This window comes from Haliotis rufescens, unplaced genomic scaffold, assembly GCF_023055435.1.
Source record: "Haliotis rufescens isolate VD_foot unplaced genomic scaffold, xgHalRufe1.0.p SCAF_23, whole genome shotgun sequence".
In the NCBI taxonomy this organism is placed as follows: domain Eukaryota; kingdom Metazoa; phylum Mollusca; class Gastropoda; order Lepetellida; family Haliotidae; genus Haliotis; species Haliotis rufescens.
The window spans coordinates 11,337,193-11,359,189 of record NW_025963924.1 but is presented as its reverse complement, the minus strand read 5'-3'; the positions used below and the strand labels follow the sequence as shown (position 1 = coordinate 11,359,189).

Here is a 21,997-nt window from a genome sequence, read left to right as displayed (position 1 = left end):
TGTAAATATTGTCTCAATGCAGCATTAAGCCACAAATCATCCAATATGTCTTTCACATCCGTGGACGGACACCTTGTGCACATGACCCGTGAAAAACCGGGGTAGAATAGGTCTTCAGCAACCCATGTTTGTCTTAAGAAGCAACATGCTTGTCACAAGAGGCATGTCATCGTATCCCAATTGCGTGGATCGATGCTCATGATATCAATCACTGGATTGTCTGGTCCAGACTCGATTATTTAGAAACCACCGTCATATAGCTTGAATATTGTTGAGTGCGGTGTTAAACAACAAACAAAAGCTTGTGCACATGACCAAAGAGGTTGATACCCTCTGTTAGCCGACACGGTAAGTCATCTGTGGGGTGACTCCTCCTCCTGCCACATACATTTGTAGGTCTTGAGAGTTGTCTGATAGGTAAAAATATCTTAGGCTCTTCAAAACAATTTTATTTCATAGATTTCATACAAGCGCACACTATATAGAAAGCGAAATAAAGAATGTCGCTGACCTAGGCCGTAACCTTCACGAAATACACTGGAAACAAGAATCGAGAGCTCTTCCATAGATCTAACACCTCGTGTGTTCATTGTAACTATTCACGAGTGTACTTCTGGTAATAAATGTAATGTAACACCAGCCAAGGAATTTGACATCTTCCCGAGGCAAGGGCGTTAACTGAACAGTTTCCACGTTGCAACTGGACTTTTATTGTCAGTTAACTCCCTTGCCTCGGGAAGAAGGGAATTTGACAGAGGTCATCGCAGTTGGTCATGCTACTTACTAGTATATATAAGGTAAACAGGCATACATTCACAAGCCCCTGGAAGAAAAGCAACTTTTCCAAGCTTAGAGGGAAGGTGGAAAAACTGTCCAGAAATAGCTTACAGGTCTGAAAACCTTTACGCTCATTGTCCAAGAAATAGCTCGCCTCTTCAAGCCTTTCCACAACCCTTCAGACAATTCAATAACTTTCCAAACAATTCAATACTTGGTAATATCGTCATTCCAAGGTTTTGAAATATGGTATTTTAGTTTTGAAAAGGCTTATTTGCAAAGTTTGGAAATGTTTGGAAAGCAAGCTATTTATTCAATAGATGGTATTGAACAGAATTAGGGTTACAAGTTAATAAACGAAAATGACCGTCTGGCACATCTACCATTAGCATCGACACACGACTACTGACGCTGCAAATATGTCTTCAGGGATGTTATTCTAGGTCCAAGGCCTGTCAAACGTGGACCTTGGTCTTCTACTCCTAGTGCTTATGTTTAAGCAGCATTTCCCAGTCCAGCGTGCCAGTCCTCGCGATTGTACAGCATGCGTTTCCATATCCAGTCTGTCCGCTCATCTTTTTGGTGCCCATTGGTGCTCGCCCAAGGTGGTCTGCGGTCTCATGGACCTGAGAGACAGGTGAATCAGTTGAAATTTAATTACAGTATACTTCGGTTATATCGAAAACACACTTATAACGAACTGACGGATATAACGAACTTACGTTTTTGGTCCCGACTATTTGCTGTAGTTATGCTGTATATATGCTTATAACGAACTACGGTTATAACGAACTAAAACAAGCAGCCACTTTAAGTTCGTTATAAAATAAGTTATATCACGAGGTTTCAGCTTCAAATGGAACGTTACCACTTTGATAACAAAACAAGAACCATCACCAAGGCGGAATTCGAACCCCGATCATTAGATTCTGGCAGGCCTAAGGGACGCCACTATGCAGAGCGAATTGTAGAACCTTAGACGACTGGGCCACTCGCGCCTCCGAGCAAAACTATAAACATGGGGCACGTATGATGTGTTTCTATGCATGAAGGGGCGGTCAGGAAGCCTAGTGGTTAAAGCGTTCGTTCGTCACGCCGAAGACCCGGGTTCGATTCCCGACATGGGTACAATGTGTGAAGCCCACTTGTGGTGTCCCCACAATATTGCTGGAATATTGCTAAAAGCGGCGTAAAACCATACTCACTCACTCTATGCATGAAAAGTGAGATAATGTTAAACATGCACAATATCACGAATCATAATTTTAGGCGTGGGTGAGGCAATAATGTTTTACTCCCTCTACATCAATATTATACAGATAAATGTGATCAAGCTCAAATCTGGGACAGGTAAACCAATGGAGGATAGCATGAGCAACGACCCACGCTTTCGGGAAACGATGATGCAGTCCATCACCCGATCTTCACTTTAGATTTTTTACACTGAGGATAGGGTACTGGCGATATTTCTACCTAGGAATTACACCTATTGATTATTATTCAATGATATTCTAACCAGAGAGCTATACCTACCACAAGGCCTCTGCCGATGATGGAGTGGGGTCCGTAGAGGTCGCAGTACTTATCTGTCATGTTCATGTGTACCTCCCCTGCGTCATCACAAGAAATGTTTCCCCAATCACCGGCATGTCTGTAAAAGCATCCAATAGAAGTGAATGAGTGAGTGATTGAGTTAACATTGGGTAAGGTCAATTTCCAATAATCTAGTTAATCACGGGTGTCAAATAATCGAGCCTGACTAAGAGGCAAACCTGTCGTAAAAAATATGTTTTTGTGTTCCTAAGATACTGTAGCTTTAAAATATAATAAGAAGTCAAAATGTGATTTTTCACCATCAAGGTCCTTTATCTCATGGTTGGTCGCAAATGTTGAAAACAAAGAAGGGATGGTGCTGAACTTAATTCCAAGAATATACTGAACCGCAAAAGAAACGTCACCATGGAACGATATATGGGAAAACATACTCTGAGACATATTAAAAAGATGAAACTTGGCAAAACTGATCTTCATGGTTGAAATGAAAGTGTCAAATGTTCTTAAAGTGAAACACACCACTAATCTCTGAGAAAATGGCATCACAAGTCAGTATCTCGTATGTCCGCCATGTGCATTGATGACTGCCATGCAACGTCGATACATGGAACGAATGAGGCGGTTGATGAAGGCCATAGGCACTTGAGCCCACACTCTGAGATACGCCTGACGCAGTTCAGCTGCAGTTGTCGGCCCTGGTCGGACGTCATTCAGCCGTCTTTGAATCTCGTCCCGCAGGTGCTCAATGGCATTTAAATCGGCACTGAGGGCAGGCCACTGCACTGTTCTGATGCCATTCTGCTGGAGGAAGTCTCTTGTTGCTCTCGCAGTGTGGGTACGGGCGTTATCATGCTGAAACTCATGGTTGCGGCGACGTGCCAAATGAGGTATGGCGTGTGGTCTCAAGACTTGATCAATGTACCAGGCTGCTGTGACAACATTGCCTCTCCCTGGACCGATGTTCTGGAAAACCACAGGGCCGACCCCCTGTGCAAGGCCCATTCCACCCCACACCATGATGCTCGGACCACCCCAGGAGTCTCTCTCAACAACACAAGCATCCGAATAACGTTTCCCACGGCGTCGCCAGACTCTCCCTCTGCCATCTGCTGTTGAGATACAGTAACGTCTATCGTCTGAGAAGAGGACTCTTCTCCACGGCTGGTGGCGCCAATTCTGGTGCTGTGTTGCCCACTGAAGACGGTCCCGGCGACGACGTGGTGTCGGAATTGGTCCTCGTTGCGCCCTGTGACAGTGGAGGTGTCTGCTCGTCAATCGTCGACGCACGGTGTCCGCACTTATGTGTCGCTGGTGTGTCCCCATGGTCTGTCGAGCAGTTTCCGCAGGCGTAACAAAGCGATCTTGAAGATGCTTTCGCACAATCTGACGATCCTGACGATGGTGACCCTTGGTCTTCCACTACGTAGTCGGTCATCTGTAATGCTGGTGGTCTGGTACCGTTGCTGGAGCCTGTATATGGTCCTTATGTGACATGAAATGCGTTGGCTACTTGCCGGACGGTTTGTCCAGCTTGCAATCGCCCAAGGGCTTGGTGTCGCTGAGTTCTTGTCAATCTTGGCATGTGATGGCAATTCAATAACGAATGAATGTTATCCGATCTGGGTGGATTTTTATAGGGCAAGAGTTGGGAACATATGTGCTTTTCAATATGCACGGAACTCATGTGCATCGGGTTTGGGCGATCGGTTTTATTGTCATCTGCTTTGTTTTTTATCATCAAATTTCATTTTTTCGGACAAGGTAATGTTAAATTTTAGAAACTTTGACAAAAATTACCTAGATATTTAAATGACAACTTTTCATGCAATGTTACTTGGGGTGACGTTTCTTTTGCGGTTCAGTATATATTTGAGTATTTCTCGTTTTCGATCCATACTCGAAGCTTCCTTGATACATAACGTGTCATTTTCACTCCACATCTGTGAAATACTGAATGGGCGGATCCGTATAACAAAATAATTAATAGTTCGGTTGTTCTGTGACCACAGGAGGTGAATAATGAATTCGAATTTAAACAAGATCGCTTTCACAAAACATTGCCCTAACACAAAGCTAACTTAGGCACATTCCTGCATGAACATTCTTGAAAATGGTGTGTTCGTTATTGTATATGCCCTAAAGTTCCAAACCTAGGGTCACCCTCATCTGCAGATTCTGCAGAACGGCCACCTACCTTTTTTCTGAATCGTGACCCCCGTGATCGCCACCGTCGGGGTTGTAGTGGCCGCCGGATGACGTACAGCCGGCGCTAAAGTCGCCAAATTCATGCACGTGGAATCCATGCATATGAACAGAATGGTCAGAATGGCCGCTTGGTACGTAGAATCCCCGCAGTTCAAGCAGTATCTCCAGTGGCCCGCGAACCTGCAGGAGAAAACAAACAAGCATTGCAACAATATAAGCTAGACTGATAAACACATTATATGGACACAAGAAACATAGTTATAACACCCAGGGCCCAAACCATTTACCTAAAAGTAGTATGGGTGAAAATGCGTTTTGTCAAAGGTTCTAAACCAGAAAACACGATCGATTTCTAACACGTTCTTAAAATAGTAACAGAGACGATCGTGTTTTCCGGTTCACAACTTGGATTGTTATATGTGTGAAACGTCCTTTACCTTGTGCTTCAGAGTGTTATCGATTTGATGAAGTTTAACGCCGCATTGAAAAGTTTTTCAGTAATACGACTTTTTCATTTTTCTATTTGTGACAGCCAAACCAGTGGTTGACAGCATGACAACGATCCACGCTGACGACATATAGACGACACGCACTGTAACCAACTTAGCCATGAATATTCGGGTTAGAATAGGTCTTCAGCAATCATGCTTACCGTAAAAGGCGACTATGTTGTCGTAAGAAGCAACTAAGGGGATCGGGTGGTCAGGCTCGCTGACTTGGTTGATGCATGTCATCCTATCCCTAATGCATGGATCGATGCTTATGATGACAATCACTGGATTGTCTGGTCAAGCAGGATTATTTACAGATACTGTCATAGAGCTAGAATATTGTTAAGTGCGCTAAACAACAAAAACAAACTATAACCAACTGGTTCGTACGACAAGCACGCGACATGGTCGAGATACTGTAGATGCGAAAAGTAGCTACGTAAGTACTACGCCGCTTTTACAATATACTGCTATGTGATAGATAACTCGTATCCTTCATACAGCTACGGTCTTCATCAATGCAGTAAACGTCTGAGGCCTGCATCACTTTGGGATTTCGTCCCACATTTAGCTGACACGACGTGATATAATTGGTATACAGTCTGAAGCGGCGATAAGTCCAACTCACTCACTCCCACAGTAACGATCCGACAGAGACCGATGCTCATTTTAGTACAGGCCTTTACAAGTCCCACCAAGAGTGCAAATTAATAAATGTTTTTACACCCTTAATGTCAAATCATTTACCTACAACTACGCCCATTTAAAATGCATTTTCATAAACGTTATGAACCGGTAAACACGACTAAGTCAAAATTTATCACACGTGGAAAAGAAATCGCCACGAATGCCTCGAATATTGATGATGCGGCGTTTCACAATATTCACTTATGCGCTTACTTACAAAATAGTAAAAATAGCTCACTTTATTTCACAGGCTGCCATAATAGAGCAATAGTATTACTTCTGACGTAACAATTGTCTACGACCATGAAGTGTCTGTATTACTCCGAATAATAAAGTTAACTTACCTTTTGCCTTAAGTAGACTGCGCCAGTAATATTGTTGCGTGGCCCGGATTTAGAAGGTTCATTGCCCATAGCCATGTTACATCGACCATATATATAGGCTGAAATACAAAGGCGTCATAAGACACACGTGCGGGACTTCCTACAGATAAATATGTTAATGAAGATATCAGTCATAACTGTCAACGGTTAGTTGTTCAATCGGCCATCTCGCCCCGAAAAGAACTGCAAGGAAGACTCGGCTGCGAAATGGCAACTTGTCCCCAAACAGAAAACAGGCCTCCGCCTAAACAAGTGAGAATGCACTTTTGTTGCATGTAAACTGTGTTCAATTTTCATCTGTTTTATAAAATGATGGTTACTTATTTAAAAGGTTTTTTTATCCAAATATGATCAAAATATATTTCAAGTGGTATAAAACAACAATGTTTTGAAAATATAGTTCCGACAAAATGACTGTGGGTACCTGTACTTGTGTGATCTCTTTTTTATGCAAACGGCTGCTTTTGTCACATACTTACACCATGCAATGTAGTGATATATTGCTATTCATTATCAATTACCACTTCCAGAATAGTTTTTTTATGCGGCATTTTCGTCTCAAAAAATTGTTAATGGCTGTCGGCTGCAAGTTCGGATGTTTACATCACGTCACTCTGATGTCAACGGGTCAAATATAATCCCGGTTCACATTCACACCAACTCGTGATATTCCGGCAGGTAACGGAACGAGGCGAGTGGTAACGAATGTCCCGGTTGACTGACGGTTCGCGTCACCTCATAGGTCTCTTTTCCTATGTCCGATCGTCGGCCAGCGTGTGAGTTATTGTGGATTTTACGAACGTTTTAAGCATCATTGATTTAAAACTAATATACCATGAACCCAAAGCTTAGGTGAGGTGAAATGGGGTTTAACGTCGCGTCTAAGATTATTGCACTTATATAGCGACATGCATGATTACATGTGTGTGTGGCTGCTTGTACTAGTCTGATGCCGATTTATATTGCTAGCCCATTGAGATACCATGCTGCAGTTTAACATGAATACCCCACTCAGACACAGTATAGTGACTCCGAGCCGACCAGTCCTTGTTTTAGACCCTTTTAGCCGAGCACCAGACAGGGTAACAACAAGTACCATCTTTTAAAGTCCTATGACGCGGCCTGGAATCGAACCCAAGACCTTCCGCCCTCCGAGTGGATGCTCTGCCACTAGAACACGGAGGCGACCCCCAAACCATAACATATTGTTAGGATGTCAAAAGGTACACTCTAACGTATTACATTGTCGAGACCTGATGACGTTTTGTAGTATGGCTATAGATGAACCATTCAAAATGATAAAAACTTACCGTTTCGTTTTCTTCCCCGACATCCCCTGTGATGGTCACGATGACCATGACCTTCGTGGCTACCATGATGACCATGACCTTCATGACCTTCGTGGCTACCACGGTGATCATGACCTTCGTGGCTGTCGTTATGAGCATGACTTTCGTCGCTTTCTTCATGACTTTCGTGGCTACCATGGTGATACTCCTCGTCACAGTCGTCCTCGTAATGGTCGTCATGACCACCATGATGGTCGTCCATATGCAGATGTATATGCACGTGCGTCCCATCCTGACCTGCATGCGTTTCTGCATGGTCATCCCCCATTCCGTGCACGTGGACCATTACACGTGATTCCAGTTTCTTGTGCATTTCTGTCCACAGACTGGAGATGTTCTTCTTTAGTGACTGAAGTGCTGCTAAAATTACAAATGCACATATTTAATTATATTTTACACACCCTCTCGTTTCTGAGCGCCATATCATGGTGTACTAGCATATCGAGGGCATATTTGATCTTTTGTTGGGATTAAAATTGTCGAATCAAGGTGGTACAGAAATGACAACTAATTGACTGAAATACCCACGCATATTCATTCAGATAGGCCATCCTTCTATAGAGGTGTCGCCAGATGTTGCGCAGAGAGTTGTCGTATCGGAGTAAAAGAATTGATTTCAAAGAGATCGCAGGAATACAATTTTCTGTTTGGCTTTGCTCAATCACGAACTGTTACGTCATATCTACTGCGTCACAATGATTGACATTTTTGCCTGAAGAAACTTATGACGTCATTCCACGGCAGTCGTGGTCAATGAATAGTAGTAGTAGTAGTAGTAGTAGTAGTAGTAGTAGTAGTAGTAGTAGTAGTAGTAAAATGTTTATAAAAGTGTCACACGCAGAACATGTACAATATAAAATCGATGCACATACAATAAAAGGTGCATGGAGTGCGTCCAGCCAGACATTGGCTTATGAGACACTATACACAATATAAACAAAGTATATTCATAATAATTATATATATATAATGTGAGAGGTTTGGAAATTTAGCTACGAATCAGAAGTCTCACGGGAAACAATAACAAACTCCTCGATTCAACAACAAAGAAAAAGAAAGGATAGGTAGAGAGAGATATAATTTTATAATCATGGTGACGACTGTCGTCTCTTAAACATTTTAAAAATCGGTGCGGCAAGAAATTTTGTAAAACGTTTGAATTCATTGAGTAAATAAATTTCTCTTCTTCGCATATCACATTAAATTTCGGTTGTTTTCTTCAGCTGCACAATATAAATCATGCCGTAAATCTTCATAAAAACTGCATTGTAGTAAAATATGACATAATGATTCGTCTTCCACCAAATCACAATTCCAATATTTATATAACCTCTCCGATAGCGATATAAGAGGCTTGGAATATCTGCCTTTCTCCACAAACAAAGGTAAAATTCCACATCTTAACTTGGCTAAAATACGGCGGTGGTCTCTATACAAAATATTTTTAACATAGAAATCAACAGAAGGTGTACACTTATATTTCCTGCAGGTACGTAACTTATTTCCATTCACATTACCCGTATCATTCCAAAGTGATTTCCATTAAGTGAAAACAATTATACTCGTTCAAAAGGTTCATTATTTTACTATACCAAGATGTGGTAAAACATCCTGACCATCGGTGAATAATATTAGGCAGGCGCTCTTGCTGCATAGATTTAAGGCTGAAAAGATATCTGAAACATTCTGAGTAACTCAAACTGAGCACCAGCCCATACCCCCTCTACTTGCAAGAACAGGAGCATGTATATTTAAACCAAGAAGCATCCTGGCAGCCTTATTTTGCACAACCGCAACTTCTTTAACACTATGTAAGCCCCATATACTGGCACCATAAAACAAAACTGGTTCAACCAGCGATTTATACAACTTCGTAAAAACATCATTCGACATTCCACCAGCATAGATCACGGTCTTGTGCATGTCTAAGTACATGTATTCGTTTAAACACAATCCTAGATAACGGTAAGCGCTGTCATAAGAAATGTGAGTATTGCCACACGAAAACTGATAACAAAATCTTACAACAGATTTCTTTCGAAAATGGACAATTTGGGTTTTGTCATCATTCATGCTAATACGCCATTTTAAACACCAAGTACTTGCAATATCTAACATATTTTGGAGATATGTGTCATTTGGAGCTAACAACGCAATATCCTCAGCGTATAACAAAATGAATAACATTTCGTTATCCAATGGTACACCCCATCTGAGGTTCGTTATCTCTGTGGCTAGATCATTTATATATAGAAAATAGAGTTGGTGACAATTTGCAACCTTGCTTAACACCCTTGGAAACATTAAAATAATCTGTGATATAGTCATTCACGCGTACTGCACATCTCACATCTTGATATAGGACTTGAACAGCTTTCAACATCTTCCCTTGTACTCCAACAGACAAGTTTATACCATAGACAATTGCGGTCTACAATGTCAAATACTTTCTTTCTGTCTATAAAACACAAATAGGTTGATAGTCCAGCAGATTTCCTATCATTTTATAAAGTATACAAATAGTCGATACAGTTTCTGTTTCAACCATTTTGTTCCTGAGACAATATTTTGTTCATCTCAAGCCTGTTCCTGATTCTATTGTTCAAAACGCCTGCACATATTTTACACGGTAAAGAGGGAGACAGTGCCTACGCGCCGGTTCATCACAAGCGAAATGCGGCTTGAACTGGTTGCAGCCTGAATAGGCTACACTGCGATCATTTACCGCTGAAAGCCATTGTTAATCAAATTCGGTACATATATATGAGGGAAGTAATCACTTAGTAGTCAAAACATGGCGTAAGATGTAAAACAGTGAAATAATAAAAAAACATATTGTTCATATTGTATTTAAAATGCCTGTTTGATTAAACATTTGGGGAAATTATTTTATTGTAAATTTAATTTGAACAAAGAGTTTGCCGCCGTGTTGATGCCTCGCATCAAAGTTTTCTTGTAACAGTTAAGCGTACTTTTGAACAAAATTTTGCAAGGGGAGCGTATTATTCTCTGGGGTGTATCATTTGAAAAATGCTTACAGGTTATCCGCGCTGGGGAATTGTATTGCCCCATATAAACCAAAGATAAGTATTGTGGTAAAAAGATGTCATAATGGTTTGAGTGAGTGAGTATGTTTTTACGCCGCTTTTAGCAATATTCCAGCAATATCGCGGCGGGGGACACCAGAAATGGGCTTCACACATTGTACCCATGTGGGGAATCGAACCCGGGTCTTCGGCGTGACGAGCAAACGCTTTAACAACTAGGCTACCCGACCGCCCCCATCATGGTTTGAGAATATGAAGCGAAACTATGCTGAATAAAACCGATCATCATTGATCCCTAAATTCATATGCCTCAATCGATGCAATTTACTCATCAATTCCGTTATAACACATTATTTTCTCATTTTGTCGTGGTTGAATGGAAATAACCCACTGTGGGATCAATTTAGAGTCTTCGAGGTAAGAACAGAGATTTAACGTTTCCCAACAATGATATAATGTGTGTAAAACATGACAGACCAGAGTTATCTAGCTCTACATTGAAACAAACAGCACGTGTACCTCCCCGTCATGACCAATCCTAAATATGCTTGTTCAGTTTCATTTGTACATACCTGCATCACCAGATTCCGGTTTCTGGAGCTTCCTTCTTTTTGTGTTCTTTGCATCAGTCTCCATCATCACCCCTAGGAACACCACTACACTGAGAATAACAAACAACTTCCACATATTGCACAAGACAATATTTTCCAAAATCAAAACCCAAAGCTCGATCAAGAATGTCTCCAAGCAGTTGTTTATGTGCCAGATGCGTTGGTCAGCACACCACACTGTCCTATGACACTGACTAGCTAGCCTTTATGGTCAGGTCAAATGAAGAACAAAACACCCCGTGTCAGCAAACGTCCACCACCGAGTCTGGTGACTGTAACTAATATATCATGCCTATATACTTGTTATCAGCTGTTAAGATAAAGCCCCTGTTGATTACAGCCAATTAGAAATGATAAAATGGTCTTGCCATTGTTCGTAATGTACTGCGCTTGTTGTTTTGACCTGATATGGTCATCTGTATAATTGTGTGTGTTTATCGTTACCGTCCCGTGCAGATTTTTTTTTTAATGTCCTTTTATAGCCAACAACTCGCCCAGCTGAATGTATATATAATCTCTTTGATAAAAATGAACGAATTTCCAGAAATGTCCTCGCAGTATGCTTCATATCGAAGAATATATTTTTCCGTCTTCTAATATCCGCTTTTTTTTCTGCCGTTTAAGCTCCCAACACCAACTCAGCTTAATAACAATTCATCGAGTTTAAAAGCACATGCATCTTTAAATTGAAGTTTGATATCAGCATCTTTCTTTAGTGTTTTGGAGTTGAGTTATTATTTTCCAAAATAGAAAGATGCTCATTTATTTTTAAATTATTTTTTTTTAAATAAACTGAAGATCATAAAAAAATATACCGACCAGTTTTTCAAAATAATAAAAAAGCACATGTTCATTGAATTCTGGTATTACGAAAGTATAATTATATCATCGTTCCAAAATACCTCATCATTTTATTCTATTTATTTTAATAATTTTGGCTTTAGATGATAGTGCTAAATAACCTATTTTGTGAATATTACTTAATAATTTGTGAACTAAAAGTATATCTCAGTCGAAGTTGATATATATACGCCTGCATTAATTCCCAGGTTTTATGTTAATACGCGCTAAGTGTTAAGCGTTAAGACTACATGCATCTTCCGTCATAAGTCTATATCAGTCAGTGTTGATATCCGCCTGTCTTCATTCCCAAGTCTTACTTGATAAGCGTTATTTGCTAATCGTTTAGACTACATGTCCGGAGAGGCAAGTAAATATTACTCTATGATAACAAGTTCTCCGAGAAAACTGTTATGTAATCTTAGTCATTTCTCCATACTCATGTCTTTCAAAACTGCGCTGTAATCTCTAAATTCAGATAGTTAGCACGGTAGATTAGCAACATGGTAATCATTGTTTAGATAAGTGACAATTGAACATGCGACCATATCATAATGTACACAAACTGTTGACTTCCTTTTTACGTTAGTTTCACACTGACAGGGCAAACTGATGGTTATATTTGGAGTTAATATCGCTTCTTACCGTTTGTTATTCTCTTGAAAATGTTTCGTTATAAACTGTAAATTTCTCATTTAACACGTCAATCGAGACTGGTCGTTTCGCAAAGCGCCATTTTGGTTACTTGACCAGCGTGTATTCCTTAGCTTCCAACAGCGATCTCGTAGCTTTCAAGAATATCTTTTTTAAGTTAAGATTGTATATTATCATATATATGATAAAAAAATTAAGTGACCTCAAATTATTTTAGTGCTTTTTATTTTTTAAGATTTTTCAAACGCGGAACTACTTTTTAAGTCGCAATTATCATGGGTGGTGAAATGTCACTGATGAGATACACCGAATACAGACAGGCTACTTATAGATGCTTCTCTTGGTTATTTTAAGTTGTACGTCCTAAGCTAATTCACCGACAACAAATTCTAGTATTATTTTCAACCCAGACCTTACATAAACCTTTTAAGGCAATACAGGTCATAATGTTCATTATAATCAAATGACGTGTTTTAAACTCTGATAAACACACTATTGACCATCATGTGTCGCCACTACATATCCCACACAGCACAGTGTCCCGTTGAAACAAGATCCCGCGGTTGCGCTGCAAGAACGGTAACACGACGAGACGGGACACGATGTCGATGTAAGCAGCTGCAGGTGTGTCCTCTGTCGGACACATATCCCACCCCAAACCATCACACTGCCACCGCGAAACGGAACAGTCTCCTGATTTCAACAAGGAGCCGTTCTTTCTCCCACACGTCAGTAGATAAGTGTTCTCTATCGTCGGCTCTCTCTCTCTCTCTCTCTCTCTCTCTCTCTCTCTCTCTCTCTCTCTCTCTCTCTCTCTCTCTCTCTCTCTCTCTCTCTCTCTCTCTCTCTCTCTCTCTCTCTCGCCAGTGTTAAGGGTAGGATCTGCACCCAACCACGTATTCCCAAATACTTGCCGCTTAGGGGTCTCAGCAATCAACATTCCCTCTCCTTCCCTATCTCTCTCTCTCTCTCTCTCTCTCTCTCTCTCTCTCTCTTTCTCTCTCTCTCTCTCTCTCTCTCTCTCTCTTCTCTCTCTCTCTCTCTCTGAGTGGTAAATATCTCGGTTGTTGTCATGAAGAACATGTGATTGAAGTATATAACTCAATTATTCAATGGGATGAAAAAATACCCTGAGATCTTAGAAATATTTCTAACTGTATTTTGAAGGAAGCGTTAAAACTGCCCCGTAGGCTTAGTAAATGAATGATGACCTTAAAGCGGCTCTCAATGAAAGAGAGCCGTTTATTGATCGTGTCGCGTACTCGTTGGTAGCAGTTTTCAGTATTTCAACATGAAACTGTTCCTGATAGATGATCTTTTGGGGCCGTTTAGACCATGTCGCTGGATCTGGAAATGAGCTGCAGCGTTTCTCTGTGACACTTACAAGACTACTGCTTCTCACCTTAACCGCTTCTCCATCCATTCATGTCATTTGTGTTGCAACCGTTCGTTTCAAACGCCTTTACTTTCCAAAATAGAGAATTATTTCTCTGCCCTTTGTGTCCTTGTTAAACCACTTCGCCGGAGTGTATGAATCCTATGAAAAGAAAAATATATTTATAGAAATCAAAGTGATGAAGCAAACATGAATCACTTTAATGATTAAAGGATAAAATGTCTTTTTTTAACAGCTTATGCTACTCTTTTCGTTAAGCCATTGAGAATGATCGCAAACATCAACAAACGCTGTGAATGTTGGCAGCACGATTATGCCGAAGGATAATCCGTTTCTTTTAGTCTCAAAGGTCATTTGAAAGGGAATAAAACATATGCTCAAATCATATCGATTTATGCGAGGGCGATATCAGTTTAGAATTATGTCCGTTTTACAGGGTGATTCTGGCGGTCCTCTGTCCTGTCGGTACCATGGCAAGTTCTACCTGACCGGGGTCGTCTCCTGGGGGACGCAGAACTGTGACGTCAGCGGTTACCCCAGCGTCTTCACGCGTATCAATGCCTACCACGACTGGATCCAGAATGTCATGGAAGAAAACAGTGGGTGAAAGACACCAATGCCATCGGTGTCAGCGTCCATGGAGACCACACCATAGATACTGAAGAAAGTCTCCGTGAAGAATTCAGAACGGCTTGAGTTTGGGATATTCTACAAATGATTCGTTGGCATCTATGGGACACAAAGTCACATTACAGCAAAATAACATCACAGAGTTAAAATATTTTTACAAACGAAATATATATAAATTATATAAACGTAGGACTGTCGTGGAAATCACTTGACAGAATACTTGAGTTCAGTGCCAGATGGGAGAGTTTAATTTGGCAATGCCGTTATATTTTTCAATTTTTAATTATTTTTAAGTGACATGAGCATAATACATGTTTGCTAAAGTTCAACACGTCTATAAGTATAAAACTATACTTTGTGTTAACTGGTTTTGTTATCGTATGATATTAAAAAACATAGAAATGCATACCCATGTACGATGATCGGATATGACTGAGTTGGAACTGTACCTGACAATGCTTCAAAGCTGATAATGCATGGGCGATATATTCATGTAATATGTTCGTTATCTTTGTGATATATACAGAACAAAAACTGTTAGGGATCATGAATTATTTTGGGGGATTTCAGTAGTGAAGACTGATCATACAATTTCATGAACATATCCTCAAAAAGATTTAGGATCCCTAACGTTTTGTTCAGTATATATGCGAAGGATACAACTGTTTCTACGACAATTTTAAAGACGTTAAAATCTTTGAAATGATTTGTATAAGATCTCATAGATAGCTTTATTTGGTTTTCTTTATGCTACGATATCTAAGGTATGAGGTATATGCCTTTTGCCAGCTCACCATGTATTCCTCACAATAACCGATGATTCGCTTTCAAATAAACATTATTCACGAAACGTCGGTTTATTCTGATTAGGACATTCGTCATCAAATGGAGCAGTATAAAATAAACAATATGTATTAAAAAAGTAAATTTGATCAATATAAACTTACCCTCTACTTGAAGTATGTTTTTCTCCTCTTCCTGAAGTATGTTTTTTTTCAGGGGATATAGACGGTTATACAAATGATAATTTTGTATATATTTTTGGTTCCTGTTCAAAAATCAACTGGGCTCATTAGAAAATCGCGTCATGCTAACAAGGGGATAATGTAATATTTGATGACCAAGGAAATTATACATATTTAGATTATATTATTATGTTCAAGATTGTTTATACACAAATATTAACCAAGGTTATCTTGTTTGTCATTTTCGGAGTTATGCTTTGAAACATTGTAAATTTGAATTGTGCACGGGGGACCGCTGTGTACAGTTGCCTCCCTTAGGCACGCCAGGAACCTATGATCGTGGGTTCGAATCCCGGTTCGCCCTGATTATAGTTCTAGGTTTGTCAGCATCATACCTGTGCTCGTGGGTTTCACCGAAGTGGTAAACGGCATGACCTGCATCACTTCGGGTTTTCCTCCCACATTAAGCTGACACGCCGTGATATAACTGGAATACTGTTTCATGCGGCGTAAAAAAAACCCTCACTCTCTCCCTGAGTTTGAAAGTGGCTGATCAGCGTGAGATATGTATTCCTTATGGAACATTACTTACAAACATACCCGTCGTTACAGATTCGTGACAATCGTGGTATGTATTTTCTGCAATGGTGTATATAGTTTTAAAGAAGCAGCTAATTTATTGACGTCAAGAGCCAGAATACGATGTGGTATTTGTGAACATTCCAGTATTCTACCAATAGGCAAAGACGGGTGAAACCTTATGGTATTTAGCAATTATTTATTGGACGAATGTTACGTACATGTTCGTGGCTAGACTTCCGGTGCATATTGATAAGAAATGAAATGAAAATGAAAGCATGTAATTGTCTGTACCTTACTTTAATTTTTCCAAAATACAAACAGAATATCATATCGCCAGATATATTAAAACGATGCTCATTGCAACTTTGTTTTGTTTTTCTTTATCTAATAGATTTTTAAAAAATATTCAAGTGTAAAATATAACAGCGACAAAACCCTTTTCATAACCATAAGCAATATCATAATTAAAAGCATGTGTTTATGACTCATTATAAAATAGTGATGACACCAGGTGTTCACGGAAAAGTAAGCGTATCCTGCCTCACCGGTGGCACAAGAAATTGATTTGTGTGGCCTCAAATCCAAGCATTCCTAACATATCAATGTTGTTCCCAAAGTAAAGGTCTTTGTTCGTTGAATGTTATATATTAATTTTAAACGTCAACGCAAGAGAAAAACAAGTCTCTATTTTTCGCCGAAACAGATTCCATTGGGCTAAAATACAAAATAATGGTGAAAGTTATACGAATGATTTACAGAAAATCCTTACTTTCGATTCAGGAGACGAAGATGATTGAGAAAAGAGGATTGATATATAAACTGGGCAAAAGAAAGTATACACTTGAAAAATGGATTTGACTAAAACAGTAAAAGATTACAAACGTAATTACCTTCTTTTGCCCGGCACTTTCTGTACGTGCAGTTCAAACAGTTCAGTTCATTCCCGAGTAGACGAAATGTGCTATGTCGAAAATAGTATTCCATCGGTTGCACCCGTCACAAACACATGCAAAGGCAAGTCAATTGTTCACTTAAAACGGGGACATATGAATATATTTGTTTCCGATATGCAAAGTATTAACATTGTTCACCCAATTTAACAATGCACACTTTTCTTGATTTCCGTGAATCAATACACATCGCTATAAAAGGTTGAATCAGTCTTTCGCTGCTTGCAAAACAACTTAGTTGCAAGACGGCTCCAGAAGTTCCAATCTGTTATTCACCGGTTGTGGGTAAGATGCAGGACGAGTGCGAGACCTATCCGGTTTTGGTAGGCATGTTTCACAGACTGCGGTCTTATGGCAGGGAGGGGCGGTCGGGTAGCCTAGTGGTTAAAGCGTTCGCTCGGCAGGCCCGAGACCCGGGTTCAATTCCTGACATGGGTTCAATGTGTGAAGCCCATTTCTGGTGTCCCCCGCCGTGATATTGCTGGAATATTGCTAAAAGCGGCGTAAAACCATACTCATTCACTCACTTATGGCAGGGGTACGGCTGTGTGGCTTCAGGCAACAAACAAACACTTACTTTTTCATGCAAATGGTGTGAGTGGAGGGTGCTACCGGTACAGCAGGACATGCTTACCCCTTTCGCGAACACTTGGTGTCATCACTGACTTTCAGTGATCCATTCATATTATTTTCACAACTATTTTCACTCCCGTTTCGGCAGATAATCGAAGCCGATTATTCTCTGGCGTTGACGTTTAATTTTTCCAAAACAAGACGTGAATGAAAGGACTCACCTGACCCAGCCTGTAATAGAGAGAGGCATCAAGGTATAACGCGGATAAATAATTATGTCTGTTTTTAAGATCCACGTGAGCCGGGAGGGAATGAGCGAGAGTGGTTTTACGCCGTTTTTAGCAATATTCCAGCATATTACGGCGTTGGACACCAGAAATGGGCTTCACACATTGTACCCATGTGGGGATTTGAATCCGGGTCTTCGGCGTGACGAGCGAACGCTTAAACCACTTGACTACCCCACCGCCCCTGTGAACCGGTAACGTCAGAAATGACACAGAAGGATTGGATTTCAATTTTATATATGTTTGTTTGTGTTTGGTTTGTTGTTTAACGAAGCACACTCAACAATTCCAACTATATGAAAGCGGTTTATAAATAAGTCCACATAATCCTAGATCATAGTTTTTAGCCCGACTAAGGGCCAGACCAGACAATCCAGTGCTTGACATCGTTAGCATCGATTGGGATACGATGTAATTTCCGCCATCCGACGTAAGAACTTTCTCAAAGGCAAAGGTCAAATACGTAGTTTCCTTTGAAACGATGGAATCGATTCCATGAAACCACAGAAACCATTGTCAGATTTCTGACATATGTCATCTGCAATGAGTGTTTGTTGTTTTACGCCGCAATATTCCAGCAGTATTTTTGTTAAAAGCGGCGTTAAACCCAACTCACTCCCTCACTCACTCACTAAAGGTTGTCACGGCTAATTTGACCACAGACAAATACACCTTGTCACACCCGCAACACAAACGTCGTTTCTGTCAAAGATACAAAACCATAATTGTCTTATTTCCAACCAATTATATAACCGCATAACAATATTTGACGAGCAAATTAACCAGTTATGCAACGACTATCGATGTAGCACAACAATATCTGAGGTATGTTTATTCTAATAGGTATGTTGCTATTACCATCAACGCTGATGTGACAATGCATGGGCCCCATAAGTCACTTATAATTATCAGTTACACAACCTTCATCAGGTAAAGATTGTCGGATAAAGCTATATTCGTCAAAATCCGCGACAAATGAGAACCACACTCCATCTCATCAGTGACAGGAGGCGGGAGGTGTGTAAGTAACTAGGCCAATAATAAAACGACGTGACGTCACGTGTAAGAGATCCGAATGAAGACAACATATTACCGTCCATAAGGAATTGGGTTTTAAAGTAATTATGATTGATGTTCATAACATATTTGATATATCGCGTTTGAGGAAGAATTTGTTGGGCGGGTATCAATCATAAAGACAATGTTGGAGACATATTGCTTTAAGTTATGTTGAACACAATATGTGTTTAACTTTCATTCCGTTACTGTGTGATGAGTGAGTAGTTTTAACGCTGCTGTTGGACAGATTCTCTTTTAATCACATGGTTGTAGTTTAGTGCTGCAGTGAGTGAGTGAGTGAGTTGTGTTTAACGCCAGAACAGCTCTCCTGTTATATCCCGGCATGTCAGCTTAATGTGGAAGGAAAGCGCGAAGTGACGTCTATCGTTACCAGGTATAACCAGTTCGCGAATGCAGGATTTTGGCCAAACCGTGCCTTTTCGTGATCTTGCATTCTCGCTTTTTTGTCATATTTAGCTTATTTCCAAAGATGGAGATCGCGAGAGAATGCGAGAACGCGAGAATGGTCTTTACAGTATTCTACCTGAATATATTTCACCTTCTTCTTCTAAAGAGGCGACTAACGAGATCGGGTGCTCAGGCTCGATGATCACTTGGTTGATGTATGTCATCTTCTCCCAATTGCGTAGACGCTCATGACGTCAATCACTGCATTGTCTGGTCCCCACTCGATTATTTTTGGCAGCAGGAGGAATGTCTGACATGTGGCAGGACGCAGATGTTGACCATTCTGATGAAAGCAAGGAGGTTCCGAGGATCATAATCGTAGCGAAACTCGGACAAAAAGGCTTACAGTGACAATCCACGGAAAGTTACAATAGTTACAGGGCGAATTTGGTATTCGACCCACGGTCGCAACACGTCAGGGAAGTTTATCTTTGTAAACATATTCCACAAAATCGGAGAGACCAGTTCAGATCCACCCATTTGCTGCCGAACACTATCAAAGAGTTCGAGACAAATGTTGGTCTTGTGAACACAATAAACGGAAGTGTCAAAAACCAGTCAATTCCATTAACTGGAGATGTTGCTCCTGTAACAGACCCTAGACGCGTGTAGTGGGAGTAAGCAGGATATTGTTACACGTCATCGACAGGACACGTTATCTTTACTAAATCGATATGATATTGGTATTCTTCGAGGTTTCCAGTTGTGAGTTTTATCGTCAACCAATGTAGATAAAGTCAGATAGTGTACAACAGCTTGGTTACTCGTTCTAATATATACTCCAAATTTCAATCCAAAAATGTCATGTGACCTTTTTTGTGAACTGGACCATGAACGAATCAGAATGAGTGAATGTTGTTTAACGCCGCAGTCAGCAATATTCTCGGCACAAGGTGGCCCGGAAGGAATCTAGTCTGGATCAGACACGCCAGTGATACCACGATCAAAGTCCCATATCCTTAACTATATCGTTTAATGGCAACACAAGTTATTTTTATTCTTTTATGTATTTTTTATTTGAGCAATTCAATTTCATTTTATTAAGCTGGTAAATAACGTTGAATATTACCATTTCTTAAGTTGGGGTTAAAGGTTAGATGGTGCGAGGTAATGCAAATGATTTGTTGGGTTTCGATCAATGGCTGTCCAGGCATTGTTTATTTAAAATAATATGTAGTTCCAAAATAATTGCAGTAATTGTATATAATGTATGTGTCTTACCATTTGAAGATAATTAGATTTATTGTTTCAATAGGAAAACATTTTTTTATCAATTAAAATAAACGTTAAGTGAAGTGGATCAACAAAGGACACGCTCCCTTGAAAGAGCCTGGCCTTTACTGACGTTGAACCTGAGACTCAAGTGTCTGGTGTCCCCCGCCGTGATATTGCTGGAATATTAGTGAATACCATTCTCTTAAGGCATATTCCCGGGGCAAGGGAGTTAACTGACTGTAAAAGTCAATTTTCAACTCAATTAATTCCCTTGCTTCGGGAAGATGCTCTCAACTGTTACCGAGATTTTCGTTGAGCCTGTTTCATTTATCAACAGCTCAAGAATAAGCCCCATTGGCTTACTTCTGAATGTAATTATCAGTTGGACCAGCAAATATTCACAATTTTTGTTTGGTTGTTGCACACAGCGCAATATCCCAGCTATATGGCGGCGGTCTGTAAATAATCGAGTCTGGACCAGACAATCCAGTGATGTTAAAAGATGGTACTGGTTGTTACCCTGTCTGGCGCACGGCATTAAAGGGCCAGAACAAGGGCTGGTCGGATCGGAGTCAGTATACTGTGTCTGAGCGGGGTATTCATGTAAAACTGCGGCATGGTAGTGAGCTAGCACTAGCATTAGTCCGGACAAGTACAAGCAACCACACATACACACACAAGCATTCACGTCGCTATATAAGCGCACTAATCTTGGACGCGACGCTAAACCCAATTACACCTCAACCCTACGTGTCACCCCTTGCAACAAGCATGGGTTGCTGAAGACAAGTTCTAACCCTGAATCTTCACTGGATCAATTATTCACAATGCTCGTGGCATAGTTCGACCTGATGCGAGAATACATGAGAATAGAGAGATTTAATCTTCACTTATATGTCATATATACAGGATGCATGTTATGTTTCTGAGAGATACGTAATGCTTTTGAAGGCTTTTTCTAGAGTTTCTTTAATATTTATTTTTTTAAATTTTGTTTCATGCCACTCTAGGCAACATTCCAGCTATGTGACGCAGGTCTATAAATAATCGAGTCTGAATCAGATAAACTAGTGATTGATATTATGAGCAGCGATCCATGACGTCAAGGTACAATGACGCACAATCAACCAAGTCACCTGACCTTCCGATCCATTTAGTCGCCTCATACGACCAGCATAGGTTGTTGGGGAGCTATTCTATCCCAGGGCATTTCAATACCTGTAATATATATGTGGGTACGGGGTACCACAGAAATATATAGTCCTGTTCTTGAT

General features: G+C 40.3%; 1 protein-coding gene across 1 annotated transcript; it reads right to left on the bottom strand.

The window, feature by feature from the left end:
• Positions 1–431: 431 nt before the first annotated feature.
• LOC124133126 (cation channel sperm-associated protein 1-like) lies at positions 432–11,373 on the bottom strand. Its single transcript, XM_048401785.1, has 6 exons — positions 11,066–11,373; positions 7,408–7,806; positions 6,059–6,156; positions 4,526–4,716; positions 2,311–2,428; positions 432–1,403 (listed from the first exon to the last, which is right to left on the bottom strand). The coding sequence occupies exons 1-6, from the start codon at positions 11,178–11,180 to the stop codon at positions 1,260–1,262; spliced, it is 1,065 nt and encodes a 354-aa protein (XP_048257742.1). The 5' UTR covers positions 11,181–11,373; the 3' UTR covers positions 432–1,259.
• Between the last annotated feature and the right edge of the window lie 10,624 nt (positions 11,374–21,997).

Excerpts from the sequence above, each read along its gene's own strand:
- LOC124133126 (XM_048401785.1), bottom strand. The coding sequence starts at position 11,180 with ATGTGGAAGTTGTTTGTTATTCTCAGTGTAGTGGTGTTCCTAGGGGTG. Across the intron at positions 7,807-11,065 it reads ACCGGAATCTGGTGATGCAG|CAGCACTTCAGTCACTAAAG; the intron begins GTATGTACAAAT and ends TTGTAATTTTAG. Across the intron at positions 6,157-7,407 it reads TCGGGGAAGAAAACGAAACG|CCTATATATATGGTCGATGT; the intron begins GTAAGTTTTTAT and ends TTTGTATTTCAG.